Below are 15,860 nucleotides of genomic sequence, written 5' to 3'. Positions count from 1 at the left end.
ACCAATTTAGTGTGGCGTGTTGCGGACAAGGTCATAGAGATCTGAGTTCCTCTGTGTTCCTCCCTCCGAGGCCTGTTCTAATCTACAGAGCAAGAAGAGGGGCTCAAAGTCATTTTTCTAATTGCTTTTATAAGGTGCCCTTTTCACATGGTGTCTTCCCTGCTCATTCACTTTCACTGCCATCACAGCACCTTACCTTACGCACCTGCTGGTAAAAATACAGTCATGTAATATTGCTGTCGTTTTATATTGATATTAGAAATTCAGAGGGAGCAATAGAAACCATGTCAACCTATAGAATCAGCACACTTTTCTGTCTTCCCCTACTAACTCTTTTACCTTCCTTCTCCATGCCTGTGGTGTTAACCTGGGGCTGCAGGCTAAGTGTTTTGTATATATGGGGGTTCTTTTGATTTCTGAAGTGTTGTCCCTGCATTGGTGATCTATAAGGGGAGCTGAGGTGGTGAGGGGACAGCAGTTGAGTGAAGATGGAAACGAGGGTTAAAGTGTGAGAGGGAAGGCTGAGGATAAGGGCGAGAGGGGGATGAGATTGAGCCTAGTGCATTAAGACAGTGTATTATTTGGCGGTTCCACTTGCTTGCGTCCATTAGGGTTGGCTGCTATGCTATTAAAGGGGTCAGCGAAGTGTGTGTGTGTGTGTGTGTGTGTGTGTGTGTGTGTGTGCCTTCATGAGTGTGTTTTAGGAGTTAGTAGAGTGGTCCAGTGTCTTATTGAACAGGATGGGGCTCCCCTGCTCTAATACCTCTTCATTTTATTGGATTGGATGGCCCCAGTTATAATTGTATTAAGGCTCTTCCCCCTCCATCCCTCCACTCTGTCTCCACCGCAGTCACCACATGTCATTCCCCAACACACGTTGAAAACACCAGGAGAGACGAGGAGAACCTCTGCAGAGGCCAACTTCTGCCACTCACACAGCTATTTTGCTCTCCATCCTTGCACTTAGTTCCCTCCTTCCTTCCTTCATGTTACAGACAGTTGTTCTCTTGGGTTGACGGCTGGAGGTGGAGGTGGAGGTGGAAGGTGAGAAGTGGCGGCAGGAGTGGAGGCCTGAGGGATCTGATGCCCATGTTATCATCATGTGGACCTTGCTGCTTTCTGTCCCTTACATGCGGCTCTTTGCGGCATGAATATGGACACACAATCGCAGCAGTTTCCAGTGTTCACACGGTAAACCTTATTTACAGGTGTGTTTCATTCATAATTAGCCTTTTGAATTTAGATGGAGCGATAGATTGGGTGTAGCTGGGGGCGGTAAGCTTTGTCACCCCGAGCCGAGCTCTGTGGTGTTGCACACTCAGCAATTACTCCAGAGTTAACCAGAGAGGCTTCGCTGCCTCTCATTTTTCCTTCGCCCTTGAAGAGACCAGGAGTTGTCAGGGTCCTCATAAAAACCCTGAACGATTGCGTCCGCGCGTTCTTCCTCTCTTTTTTTTACCCTTTTTTTCCTCTTCTCCTTCCAAAACCTGGCCATCTGTCTAATTGTTCACCTCCATCGCTTTAATGCTTTTTACATGCTTTTTCCCCCCTCTTTCCAGGCAATAAACTTTATTTTCTTCGCAAGACTTCAATCTGCAGGGGGAGGGTAGACGGGCAGGCAGGCTGCTCACCTTCTCCCTGCTGGATTTGCTCCAGTGGCCCCCCTTCAGCCCCCCTCTATCCTCCCTCTGGTCTCCCATTACTCCATCTCTCCTTCCTTTTCCCCCCCTGTCTCTAGAGTAGGGGATATGTGTTCGTCAAGCTGACACCTGCTCTCATCTTCTCTGCTGGTCATACACTCATGGAGGGCTACCCTGTTGAGGAGGCCTTATACTGACCTGTTAATTACCACACTGCTGCCTGCTCTGACCTTGTTAAGAAATAATCTCTCATTTTTTTTTGCTGTAAAATTCATTTTTTCATAAGAACAACTAAAGCCTTTCCCCACACATGTATATATAAGTTTTCTCATTATATCGCACATCTTCCTCTTACACTTGATTGAACAATTGGTGACCAAATATCTCTTTAACAGCTAACCCCTTTTCACTTTACATGCATTGCTGTGTATGTATAATGTGTAAAAGTGGGCAGGAGTGCACATACAAGACATTAAATTACACAGTTGTCTCCTCTCACTTGTGATTACTGCTGTGTGCAGATCATATAAGCAGGTACCCTATAATTATATCTATAATAGCCATAATCAGCCCGTTAATGCTTTGTAATAGCATCAATATAATGGTATAGAGTAGCATCAAGAGAATAATTCAGGCATAGATAATGGTGTGATAGCGTGGTTTTACCCTTGAGTCACAACACTGAATTTGTTGTGTGTGTGTGTGGGTGTGCGTGTGCCTGTGTATGCATGTAGAAATACGCCCTGGGGCAGTTAAGGTGTCTGTAAAATGCCTGAAGAATCACGTTTCCATCTGAAGGCGCTCCTAACCCTTTCTTGTTTTCTTTGTGCTCATTGCTCCATGGAGCGTCCTTGCTGTGAGTGTCATGTACACTTAGCTCTGCAGAAACAGACATGCAGAGGAAAGACATTCCCATATGATGGCCACAGACTGGAGATCGGATCAGGGGAAAAGGCTGACAGGAGAGCAGCAGCAGTGGTGGTGGCGGCGGATGGAGAGTGGAACGCTGTTCCGGGGTGTAATATGAGCTGACAGCGTTCCCCAGGGATGGCGGGCAGGATGAAGGGGAGAGGTAGCATCAGGAATACCTGGTGCTGCTAAAGCCAAATCCCAGCCGAGAGTCCTGGGAGCAATATCTCACTCCTTTTCCCTTTTCAGCATGAGGGATGAGTCTAATGGACCGTTCTGTCTGAACGGAACATGCTCCATCTCAGTTCACGCTGCATGCACTTGTACACCACGGTCCCGCGTGAGCTCATCTGTTGTAGGGAGATTGAACCTGGGTTGTACTTTGAGGGGGCCGGTACTGATAAAGATGTAGAGAAGGGCAAGAAGGGGGAGATAGTCTAAGTTGATGCTTTATCACAGACAAAAAAAACAAACATGGTCATACACTGTTATTAAAAAGACATGCTCCTTAAGGCCTGCATGCGTCTCTGCTGAGGTCTTTGCCCTGCAGCAGAATGCTATACAGTGGGATGGAGAAGATGATGAATATTTAGCCCGTCTTCCTCAGTGTGTAAATGCAGCTATGCATTCACTTCTTAAGTCATTTATCTTTCTCTACTCCCTTCCTATCCTCACCCTGTCTCCTAACATATGGTGGAAGATGACACACCACACACCACACACCACACACCACACACCACACACACACACACACCACACACACACACACACACACCACACACACACTTAGACAGGACTGTAACTGTGTGTCAGCATTTTTTTCTGATTGAAAGTAATAGTCAAATTATTTTATTTATATATCCCAAAATGACAAATACTTTAAAGCCCTTGACAGTCCTTTATCACTATACTCTTTGGATGAAGAAAAACTTTCCAAAAAATATTAAACTAGTAAATAGAGGACGCAACCTCAAGAAGAGCAACAGTGAGTGAGTGACAGACAGGTTTACCATTCACACACAGGGGAGATCCTTAGGCCCTTATTTTTTACAGGGGAGACCTGATTTTTGCATTTTTAAACAGGGTGAAACAGCACAGCTTTGTATCATGTGAACTTGGACTTGAACTTTTTCTTTGCTGAAAGTAATGACAATTGTATGGTAAAAAATTGGTTTGTAAAAAAAAAACAAAAAAAAACAACATTATTATAATTCTACATTTGTGTTTCCTGTCTCTGCAGCACAAAGCAAGAGTAGAAGCCATGATGTGCGACCTGGCCTCTCTCCGCAGTGTCAGGGAGTTTGCTGAATCTTACAAGGCCAAAAAACTGTGAGTATGAACTAAAATATAAATTTTCTAACCTGGAGTTGTCTCTCTGATGTTTTCTGCCACTTCACTAGATTATTTACCCAAGATTTGGTAGGAAAAGAGAGTAGGCATTAAACTTCTTAAAACTTACCTGTTACGTTAAAAATAACCCACGTCATACTCTCTATACTCTATATCGTATGCAGTTGTTTTGAATTGAAGCTTACAGGTTGGACATTATTTTGGCTCCGTTTGGATCTAAAAGAGAGAAATGTCTCTATTGTGAAGAAACAGTGGCAGAGCTGGCTTTTAATCAAAGGCACAGCAGCACGCTCAACTAACAAATCCTGTCACTGTCTCTCAGTCATTTAAAGCTAATTTTAAGTGGCCATCAGTCCCATTTCAGCTGTCCAGCTTTTTTCATGCTCCAGAGAGATAAAAGGAAACAGGGATAAATAAACAAATGAGTAAAAAGCAATGAAGACTCTCATTCAGGCCGATCGCTGTAAACATTGTCATGATTACTTCCCGCATACAGCGTACTTAAAGGACATCCAAACACCATATGGACAAGGCCCCAGGAGGGAGTGTGTGTATTTGTGTCGATTTGCTTGACATTGGTCGAAACAGACTACCAGACTTTATTATTATTATATTATACTTATTTTGCGGTGGTCAGCTTTTACCGCATGTGTCTCGGTTCCCATGGTCGGACACACAGTTGCTATTTTGGGGTCGTGTATTCTGTCATCAATACTGCTCATCCATCCGCAGGTGTCTAGGCAAGGGCCGTGTGTATGTGTGTGTTTGTGTGTGTGTGTGTGTGAGTGTTGGTGTCAGGGGAGCCCCTTGGGGAGAGGCAGGGCAGTCATTGCCCGTAGCAGCCCTGGGGCAGGGTATGGCCATCCAGGACACGTGTCTTGGGGTCACAGCCAAACCTCACAATGGCTTTCCTCACTCTGTGTCCTATAGCTCCCTCTCATCTCTTACATGTATCGCTCCCATCCAAACTGCTGTATATTAACCTCCCTTTAAGCCCACTGCCCCCAGAACCTCTGTCCTGTCCTGTTTTTTTTTTTTTGGCATATCATTTATGCAATTTCTTTATCTGCATCAGCATCTCCTTCTTTCTTCCTCTCATGTTGTCTCTCAGTCTTTCTCTGTCTGTGTCGCTCTCTCTCTCTACCTCAGTATTTTGGCAAGGTTGTATTTCTTCATTAGCTGTGCTGTTGGGGGGGAGTGGGGGAGTCCCAGGGGATGTCAGAGTACATTAATTCTCATCAGAAGGCGAACAGAGCAGAGTGGAGGCTGGGAGCTCTGAGCTGTGAATGGCACTGGGCAGCTGTCTGATTCTACCACCACTCTATTACTGCACGTATGTCTTCAGGCATAACACACACAGGAGCGTGCGCACACAATGCACAAGTATATGTGCATACATGCACGGACACAAACTCAGACAATTCTGAGCGCAGACGCATACACACAGAGACAAACACAGAGACAAACACACTCATACACCCCCGCACAATAATGCTCCAGCAGCGTGTCATTGACAGGTGAAATGTAATCAGAGTCTTTTTCTTTTCCTTCTCTCGTTTCTCACTCCCTTGCTTTTAAGTGCTTTAGTCAGTGGCTTTCACGCTGCTTTGTGTTCCATTGACCCCGATTCTGCTTTAATTGCCTGTCCTTTGAAATGAAATTACCTGGATATTGATATTGTTGAATGCAGTGCAATTTCATTGGGATGTAATTGATGGAGGACAGCGTTGACAGAATGCCCCTAATACAATTTCCACTGAACGGTCAGTAATTAACATATGCAATTTGTTTTCACCTGTGATTTTTTTTAACTGTAATTATCCTGTTCTAATTTTAAGCATATTTTGTGTAATAAGTGGTCTGTAAAAATACATGCACGCTGGATCACATAAGTCTACCATTCTTCCATTTCTTTGCATTATGGTGACTGTAACACCGTCTGAATTTTTGAGGGTGCACACTTTACAGGTATGCACTTTTGGTGTGTGAGTTTAAATATGGATTAGGATGCCTGTTGTACACATATCCATATGTTTTTTGCCAGTGCCAGTTTTTCGGTTGCCAATAAAGTGCAGTGTTAATGACCAGTAGTCTGAGCCCAGCTCACACAGGCAATCTCATCCTGCTGGCCCACATTATCATAGAGGTCAGGGGTCATACCCAGGGGGGTTATTTAAAGTAAATATATAAACTGATGTCTCCCTGTTTGGTAGTTAACACCCTCGTTTGACCAGCACTGAGATTGCACAGTGCACACAGTGTTGTGTGAGGTCTTAATGTGGAAAGAGGGACTGTGGTACGCGGCAATAGGCCTATTAAAGACATTCATTAGACCTGCGCTTATGAGAGAGGGACTAACTGGTGGGCAGTTGAATTAACAGGCCTTTTACATTACAAGCAGACTCACCAGAGGCCCATCTGAACTGCGTGGGGGAAATCGCTCTACCGGCCAGAGAAAAGTTGGTTATTGGACTTTTTGATCACAAATTTGTGATTATAATTTGAGTGACATACTGAGTTTATGTTATAGTATTAGGTCACAAAAAAGACACACACCAGATGTAAACCTTAAGTGGTGTAACTGACATAATGATCAGTTTAAAACAACAGCTACAGTGAAAGGTTGAAACGTTAGGTCAAGAGTTCACGCTTGTGGTGTTATTGTGCAGCTTTGAGCCAGTACATTGGTAACAGACCCAAGAGTTTTGGCTTGTACAGCACAATGTTACTGTACTTCACACTCTATTAGACAGGGGAACATTGGGCCAAAAACTACCAACGCGTTTTATTTAGTTTCAGAGCAGAACTTGACATCACAAAAACTGTTGTGCTTTACTCTTCCATCTTGTTTTATTAGGTTCATGTGCAGGCTACGTAATTTATTTACATTTATCTTTTTTCCTACCAAGCCAAGCCCTTAAGTTAGAAGTCCTTACCTTTTTGTATTTTGGGGGAACATATGAATATCTCACTGCTAGTGTGTGTGCTCTGTTGATAATGTGCTGAGGTCGGCATTCTTTAAGTTGACTTGTGCTCTCTAATGAACCTTGTGTGTTCGGAGGCCTGAAGGTGATCCTACAGTACACTCCTATGTAATAGCATGGGATGGCTCATTATAGCAAGGCATAACAATTCACACATTAATTTTCCAGCATCCAGTTTTTAATTAATCCAGTAGGCAGTCTTAAACACAGGGTACACAAATTGCCTTCGGCCTCATAATTAATTCTAATGGAAGAAATTAGAAATTGGTGGGGTGTGTTTGGATTGTTCGGCTGTGTTACTGTGGTTTCGAGCTCGCTGGAGCGACGCTGTCACCGACAAGGATCTCTCGCTGCCCTGACCAATCCAGCAATCTCCGCTCACTGGCACGCGAGCAGGGAGTGTTACTCACTCGCCCACACGCCGTCAAGAAGGAAAATGCTTTGCATGTCTGTGTAAAAGCACATGCTTTTTTTATTGGTCCCTGAATAAAGCCAATTGTTTTTCACAACATGACTTGTGTGTGTATTGTCTTTGATCTGCTCTCTTCTGCTTAGCTTTTCCCGAGTCGATGTGTTGGTGGGTTTGGTTACTCAGAGTAGTTACACAGAGCCTGTCTCAACACCCATTACTTCCACCACCCTTGTGTGTTGAAACGGTTTGAGATTGCTTTTCAATGTGTTGTTGCTCTTGGATTCCAGCCAGCTGTATTCAGTATCTACAGTACCTGTCGAGCCATGGGGAGTTTCACTGGAAACCTCTGTATCATATCAGCATTACTGATGCTCTGTCTCTGTAGACCACTAAAGTCTACCACACTGGAATAAGACACCCTGTTTCCTTTCGCTGCCTTTGGTTTTTTACTATTCCATCTTCTTTTTTTAATTTCTTCTCCCATGTCTCTCCTTACCTCTTCTTCAGCTTAACATGGTATGAAAATCCTCTTTTTATGCAGCTGTGTCTTCTTTGTTTTCACTTATAATCAATAAACTATAAAACATGTATTGTTTTCTGCCTTCCTCCCCTGCCCCATAGGCCCCTTCACATTCTGGTGTGTAATGCAGCTGTGTGCACTCAGCCCTGGAGCTTGACGGAGGACGGCCTGGAGTCCACCTTCCAGATCTGCCATCTAGGTCACTTCCTGCTTGTCCAGTGCCTACAGGACGTGCTGCGTCGCTCGGCCCCCGCCCGTGTTGTGGTGGTGTCTTCTGAGTCCCACAGGTAAAGACAGTAAACTAAGCTTTTAAAACCTTATTCCTGCATCTACATGGTCTCAGGAGAAGACCATTGAAATGTGCCTTATAGGATTTAAAATTGACAGTTTGGCTATTTCAATAAACTAAAAGTGTGCCCTTTGCATTCTTTAAGGTAGAATTATCATCATCCTTTATAATTCTTTGTAAAGTTTTGCAAAGCAATTTTGTGCTTCTGCACATTTAGTAAACTTAAATGTGCCTTTCGGAGTTTTCTTGTAAACAGATAATATTAATGTTTATAATCAGTGATACTCAATAAAACTCACTCGCTGTATCCTTGAGATGTAACAAACATGTTGAATGCATTAATTCCTCGTAAAGCATCAGATTTTTCTCATCATTGCCCAGGTGAGCATGCGGGTGACTTTGAATCTTGCATTCTTTACATCCATGTATGGGGCATTGCTGCATATGTTTGCTGTGTTACTGTGAGTTGTAGATCAGTGGAATAGTGTGAAAACCATTGGTAGGACTGTGTGACGCATCATCCAAATGCACATGTGCTCCATGCTCCACATTAAAAAACAACTCCATAGTGTCAATCGAGGTAAAAACAAAATTCCACAGCGTCACACAAAGTTACCCTATTTTTCAGTTGTTTCACTTGTTTTTTCCTTCTTACAGTAGATGATATTGGGTTCCTTTTTCATGTCTTTGGGTTTGGAAATATAATGATTTTTACTGAGGATGATACAGCATTTGCGACATGTGTTAAGAAAAAATGTCTTAGCTAGGTTGTTTAATTCAAAGTATTAAACCCTCACCACTTGCAACTATTTATTTTCCCTAAATTTGAGAGAAGCTGTCACTGGAAACCATTGACAGACATTAACTGAGCTAAACAGTGTTTTGAGGGTGTGTTGAAAAATGCCACTCGCTCCCCCTCTTTCAAGGCACATTTGTAATTTGTGATCATTGCTAACAAATGCAATTGCCTTGAGTTTACTTGACTACACAAATATTACTGTTTTCATTTTGAAATTCTAAGCGATGGAAATCATTTAAGCAGTCAATTAGGCGTTCATCAACACAGTTAACATAGTTTTATTTATGTTTTAATTTTATTTTATTTTTATACAGGTCAGCACAGTACCACACTCTTCTGGCATCTTCAGTTTTCTAAATAATACTCTTTCATATTAGCACTGATTTCTGTTACTGTGAAAAGCTGCTGTGACAACAGGTTGCCATAATGGAAATCCCCCCCCCTACACATACAACAAATGTTGTTTCCCCTGTCTTCCCAACATTTACAGTTAAGCCATATTTAAGTCAACAATTCTTCAACTCCAGTCATGCAGTTAACTACACTACATTGGCGAGTTCACTACAAACTCAGACTTAATGCATATTGTCAAACATGACAGCTTCACTCACTGAAAACTCATTTCCCTCCACACGCTGTCACTATGAATTAAACGTATCATCAACATGATGGATGGACTTATCAGCTAAAATTAACTTTGATCAAGTATCTACTCCTTTCTGTCTGACCCCCTGACTCAGCCCCTTTCTACCTTCTTTCCCTCCTTCTGCCATCTATAGTTTTTCAAGTTTTATCTTTTTGGTAACTCCACTCCATAGGCGTCTGTTTTTCCTGTCATTCAGTAGACAGGCATGATGTCTTGCAGTGATCTGTGTGCCCAAGCCCTGAGCCATGTGTTTCAGAGTCAGTGTGTGTGTGTGTGTGTGTATGTGTGTGTGTGTGTGTGTGTGCGCAACATTGATCCAGACCTCAGTCAGTCAGACGGCCAAGCAGAGTGATTGATTGGAGCTCAGCAGAGTGACCTGAGACAAGGAGAACATACGCAGAGTTATTCTAGCAGATCAAACAGCAGCACTATTACAGAAGCCCTCGTATGAGTTATGTTATACAGACTGTCATGCATGAGAGGACAGGAGCAGCGGAAGGGATGGTTTGACACTCAGATTCACTTGTGGTCACACTGCTTTTTCATGCTTTAGGAAAAGTAAAGGGAAGAGAGAGTAGTAAAAGCTTATTGAAAGAAAGCATGTCATAAAGCGAGTATTGACAGAATAAGATTGATGCAAGACTTGCCTACACAGAACAGTGAGGTCACATAAGTTTTGGTGGTGTAAAAACTGTCTGGCTGCTATTGGAAATGAGTGTACGATTTATACCAAAAATGGTCAGGTATTCTCTTCACTCTTTGCCCTACAGCTCCCTCTGTCCTTATCTGCCTCCCCAACACATACACTCACCTTTCCTTCTCTCCTCTACATGCAGCAGTGGCTTTAACCCCTTCAAAGAGGGCTTAGGCTGGACCAGAGAGACTCAGTTACACACCGATACAGACTAGAGGGAAGGGAAAAAGGAGCTGCAATAGACAATATCTCATATTACATCTCTCATTCTGTCCACCTCATTCCAGACCTATATTACATCCATTGAAGTTGCTCCCTTTTTTGTTTGTGTTATTTTCAGTTTCTGCTGATTTCCCGTTTATTCACTTAGCCTCCCCTCACAAGCAGTGTGTGACCCCTGACCTGGCAGCATATTGTATTCCCTAAGCCCCTTGTCCATTGGTAAAGCATTGACCTATAAGGGACAGGGGTGGGAGACATGGACACACGGGTAATGGCTGGACACTTTATCAGTTTCCACCACAGGGGCTTACTGTGGAATTGGCCCCATACAGGTTTACTTTGCTGTAGTACTGTATCAGATCTGGTCAAACAAGGGGAGATAATATCCTTAATGAAATTACCCCTGGGAGATCTAAGCTGCAGCTCTGGCTCCATACTTTTATGTGCAGACAAGATATTTTAGTTCACCAAAATCTGTATATTTTATTATGCAAGTTTGTGTGAATCATCTTGCAGGGAAATATATTGATTGCAATATTACTGTAAAACAACATTCAGTCGTAACCGGGGAACTGCATTTGGTGCTCAATCAATTGATTTATCAACCTCTACTTGCTAAAGTAGTTATGAAGTTGTAGCACATGAAATAAAAAGCCTGCAGATGTTGTAATTTAGCCAAGCAAGGATGTTGCGGAAGGCGACAGTAAACAAGAGGCAGCGAGCTTGTAAAATCACAACAAGGAAACCAGGTGACATTTTGATTGGTTGTTTTCTAATGACTGGATTAATATGTAGGATGTGTTCCACTGGTTTGGAGCCTATGTCTCTTCCTCCCACACATACACAAACACACACGGCACACAGGGAGTGTAGCTTTCATGCCTGTGTATTGGGATGTTATTGCGTGACTGCATAGTAACACAACGAGTAGTGTAATGTTTAAGGGGCCTTGTCAAACATCTGGACTTTAACAGCTCTGTCGCAGGCAATTAAAGAACATCATGTCATGTCTTTGATTTGTATGCAGCCAGCGCCACACATCTGCCAGTAGAAAACACACACACACACACACACTCACACTCACACTCACACTCACACTCACATACTCACTCACTCACTCTCTCTAACTACTCTCTCATTCTGGACTTTGTTTCAGGTTCACAGACCTGTTAGACTCATGTGCCAAGGTGGACTTGGCCCTGCTGTCTCCCACAAAGAAGGAGTACTGGTCAATGCTGGCTTACAATCGAGCCAAACTCTGCAACATCCTCTTCAGCAAGGAGCTCAACCGCCGCCTTTCGCCGCACGGTGTCACCTCCAACGCGGTGCATCCTGGGAACATGATGTACACATCCATTCACCGGAGCTGGTGGCTGATGACCTTTCTCTTCTCTCTGGCTAGGCCTTTCACCAAGTCTATGGTAAGAGACAAAACCAGTCTGAAGCATGCATAACCTTGTGACTGCACAAAGTGTAGCACGACCTGACCGATGGCCACCAAAAACACCAACGGTTGGTTTGTTGCAGGTACAACCATAATGGTTAACTTTTTGTAACTTTTCATTTCACCAGAGTTGCTCTGTATCTTTTTATACTTTTTCACATGGAAAGAAAGCCAGTGAATCCTCCACACTTTGTTACTATCTTCTTGTTCTGACTCTGATATGCCCCTAACTGAGTCTATATATTTGTCTTGGCGCGTTCCTGGGATAAAGGAGAGGAAAAGGATGGAGAGGGGCTGATCTGCTGAGTGCTGAGGGCTCAGGGAGAGAGTCTTGGTTTCACAGATAGAGAGATAGTCTGTGGTTTGTTTTCCTCTTCCTCCTGTCACTGTTTATTTAACTCAGAGAGGCAGTTCCCCTATCCTCTCACAAGGGTAGGCGATATTCCAGATCCTGTGTACCGCAACTATTAGGTTACAGTAAATGCACTGAACAAACTCAAGTCTCTACTCCTATGCAGGCATGTACTCCGGAGGACTGAGATAATAAGCTCTCTGTCAAATATGTTTTTACAATCTAGCCCATTCCCATCAGGAGAATCTATTACCAGATATTTTCAGAAGCATTATCTTTAGTTCTGAGTCATATTAGCAGGCTGACTCAACTTTATTTTTCAAAGACCTTTCTGAGAGCAGAGATAGAGTAAAGACATTATGTCCTCACAGGCTGTTTTATAGAGATACAAAGAAAGGCGGAAAGGTGCTGTGCCAGAAAGGTCTGTGTTTTAAATCTGTTTACAGCTTTAATTTTGAACAATAAAACTAGATCCCCTCACTCCCCTCACTCCAGTATGATGCAGGTGGGAGTTGGCGTGCACCTGTGACCCTGGCAGTGTTACTGGGTTAACAGCTCCTGGTAGGGTCTTCTGATTGGAACCAAACCACTGCATACAGGATGTACCTTCTCCTATTAGGGGTTACCCAGGGAGTTGGAGCTGGTGTGTGGGGATACTCACGAAGATGAGCAGCATTGGTTTGACATTTTCCTCTGAATTAAGAGTGTGGCCTGTTTTGTTGGCAAAGACTGGAGGCCTTTCTGTTTATTCTGAACAATACTTTAGAGCAGGGATCTTCAACTAAAAAGTCTTTGCATTAATCCTACATATTATTAGCAAATATAAATTCCCACTGCTTACTGGCCTATAGGTAAGGTAGTTACTAAGGCCATTCACAGATACAGTATATGTATGTTTAACATTAAAACTTGATTTATAAAACCATGCAAACAATTATTAGGCTATTTTAATAGCTTAGTATTCTATGCAAAAAAGTTATAAAGGCTTTGGGCCTCCCTGCACGTTGTATGCAGCTACATTTTATACAATATATGTTGTAGGGGGTCCCTGTTCCGTCTCTCTTTCATTTAAGGGGTCCTTGGTTGGTAAGACCCCTGCTTTAGAGTATCCGGCTTTCTCATAGTCTCTGCTTGTGGTCACAGTCTCTATAAGGGTGTTGGGGGTTCACTTTAATGCTGGGCAATCATGGAGAACGCTCAGGAGAGAGGTGATTGGGAGGAACAGCCGGCCTGATCTGATTTTATTATCAGACTTCTGTGCCAGTTACACATTGCCAATTGTTCATCAATGATTGCAGAATGTTTACCCAAATGTGGATGTGCAGTTGAAATTGATGAAGCATTTTTTTCAGTTGATACAATAGTTTTGTTAAAGAATGTTTGCATTGTACAGTACCTATGTCTACAGTACAATACTGCTGTCAATGGTGTCCAATTATATCGTAATATATTACTAATACTGCGAAGGTTTCCTCTCAAGGCAATAACGTCTGTAGTATATCTCAGAGTGGCAACTATTGTGAGTGTGCATCTGCTGTGGGTGTACAATAAATGACTTCATGGAAGTGTTCATAGCACACGTGTGTGCTTATAGGGTGATGTAGGGTGCCTGAGGTTAACGTCCTCACACACCTTGGATATGAACGATAAAATTCAACACCATGATTTATCTTAGTCTATATTGTGTCCTCTGCTCTGTAAGACTTTTCAGTTGATAGCAGCTCTCTATCCTTTAGGCTCCATGGCCTCCTAATATATGCTTTAGTTTGACTATTACATCTTTCCATTAGCTACTCTTCATACTTAATCAATTTAGTGTTTGCACTGAAGGGAAAATGTGATGTGTTGAAAGGCAGCGTGTTGGAGTTTTAGTGAAGCGTTATTCTGATCCATCATGTTTGGCAGACACAAGGCCTCAGGCCGTCATTTGTCTCTCCTCCTTCTGACATAGGATGAGAGATGAGAGGAACTGTTCCTCAGCGCCATTCGCAAAATGCCAAGCTAACCATTTCCTCAATTTGACTATCTCTGTCACAAAATACTCCCCCCCCCTCCCTCTTTATGTTCTGTAACATTTGTCCTAGCTCTCTTCATCATTTCCTGTCTTTTTTTCAATTTCAAACCTGGTCTATGTCAGTTTTAGCTGCACTAAAATTTAGATAGAAGTGTACCCTAGAGTGGAAGACTTTTTAACACTTTTGTGTTCTTTGTGAGAGAAGAGTGTGTTGACGTTTTGGGTATGAGCGCACAGATGCAATTAGCAGAGCGCTTTCTCCTCCAGAACGGTGCTATGGCTTTTCTACACGTGGTTAATTAAGCGTAGTGTAGATGTTAGTAAATATTAAAGGACAAAGGTAGAGCTAGTAATTAAATTCTGGTGTGCTGACACAGCGATTAGCTAAAACTCATGTGTGATAAAGGCCACACACAGACACACAGCCTTACACACAGACACACAGCCTTACACACAGACACACAGCCTTACACACAGACACACAGCCTTACACACAGACACACAGCCTTACACACAGACACACACAGATACAGAGGCACACCCTTAAGCTGAGCATTTGCTCTTATTTAAATCCGGGGTTGATAAGGCCCCTGAAAGTGTATCCTCTTTAAAATCCCACTCCTCACTCCTTCTGCCCCCACATTAAGGGCTTAATAAAACAGTGATATTATTTCAGTTATTGGTTGCAGGGATATGAAGATGGTATCGCTTTAATTGCTTGCGTACGCTTGCGGGATCCATAGAGATTGTTCTGGGATGCAAACATAAGCAGAATGTCGACTCCAAAAAACAATCACAGAGCCCCTGTGTGTGTTCTTGCACAAATAACCAGCCTCTCATTTAAAACACAGGTTTGATTTATAGGAACACAGGTGGAGTGATATACAGTTGCCCTACACGAGGAGAAACACACACACATACACACACACACACACACACATATTCATAATATGGAGAAGACTGAAACACCTGGAGCTACACGTGGTCCTTAATCTTTAATTTGATTGTTAAGTAAAGGAGAGGAATTGTCATATCAGGTCATAAGCTCTGCAGTAGCTCTTACCACCATGCCTTCTGCCCTCATTCATTGTGCTTCATGCTCTCTTATTTTGTCAGATCTTCACTTTTACCCTTCACTTTAATCTTTTTGCTACTGCATTTTGCTTGCGTATTACCAAAAACATATTTTCACTTACTCAATTTTGCATCCTTTGTGTTGTGGATTCTACTTAAGGAAAAGAAACTTCTCTATTAGCAGGGAGCACAGCCCACTCTGCTATTGATGTACTGAGCTGATTCCATTTTGCTGAGTTGAGAAAGGCATCTATAAAGAGCCATGACATTTTAATCAGCCAAACTATCTCTCACTAACATCATGTTCCCCTCCCTGCGCCTTGATCTACTTATCAGAGATTGTGCGACCAGGCCTGTAACTTCTGTTTCTTTAATTCAGCGTGTTTAGAGTGGGAGTTTTCCCTGTGTCCTTTGGTGTGATTATCAGCGTTGAATGATCTGGCCTGCAGTGGTGTGTACTGTATGTGTATGTGCCCGGATATATGTGTGTGTGTGTTAGAGAGCGAGACTA

The 15,860-nt window shown here is 42.9% G+C and overlaps 1 protein-coding gene across 1 annotated transcript in view; it reads left to right on the top strand.

Annotated features, from left to right (window-relative positions):
- wwox (WW domain containing oxidoreductase) overlaps nt 1-15,860 on the top strand; it is a 136,841-nt gene that overhangs the window by 34,907 nt on the left and 86,074 nt on the right. The window contains exons 8-10 of the mRNA XM_032524586.1: nt 3,790-3,878; nt 7,917-8,102; nt 11,622-11,886. Of these exons, the coding sequence (XP_032380477.1) occupies nt 3,790-3,878; nt 7,917-8,102; nt 11,622-11,886 (540 nt within the window). The remainder of the gene's footprint in view (nt 1-3,789; nt 3,879-7,916; nt 8,103-11,621; nt 11,887-15,860) is intronic.

The sequence above is a fragment of the Etheostoma spectabile genome, chromosome 8 (assembly GCF_008692095.1).
Source record: "Etheostoma spectabile isolate EspeVRDwgs_2016 chromosome 8, UIUC_Espe_1.0, whole genome shotgun sequence".
Lineage (NCBI taxonomy): Eukaryota > Metazoa > Chordata > Actinopteri > Perciformes > Percidae > Etheostoma > Etheostoma spectabile.
The sequence above is the reverse complement of the archived record's forward strand: the minus strand, read 5'-3'. Positions and strand labels throughout refer to the sequence as shown.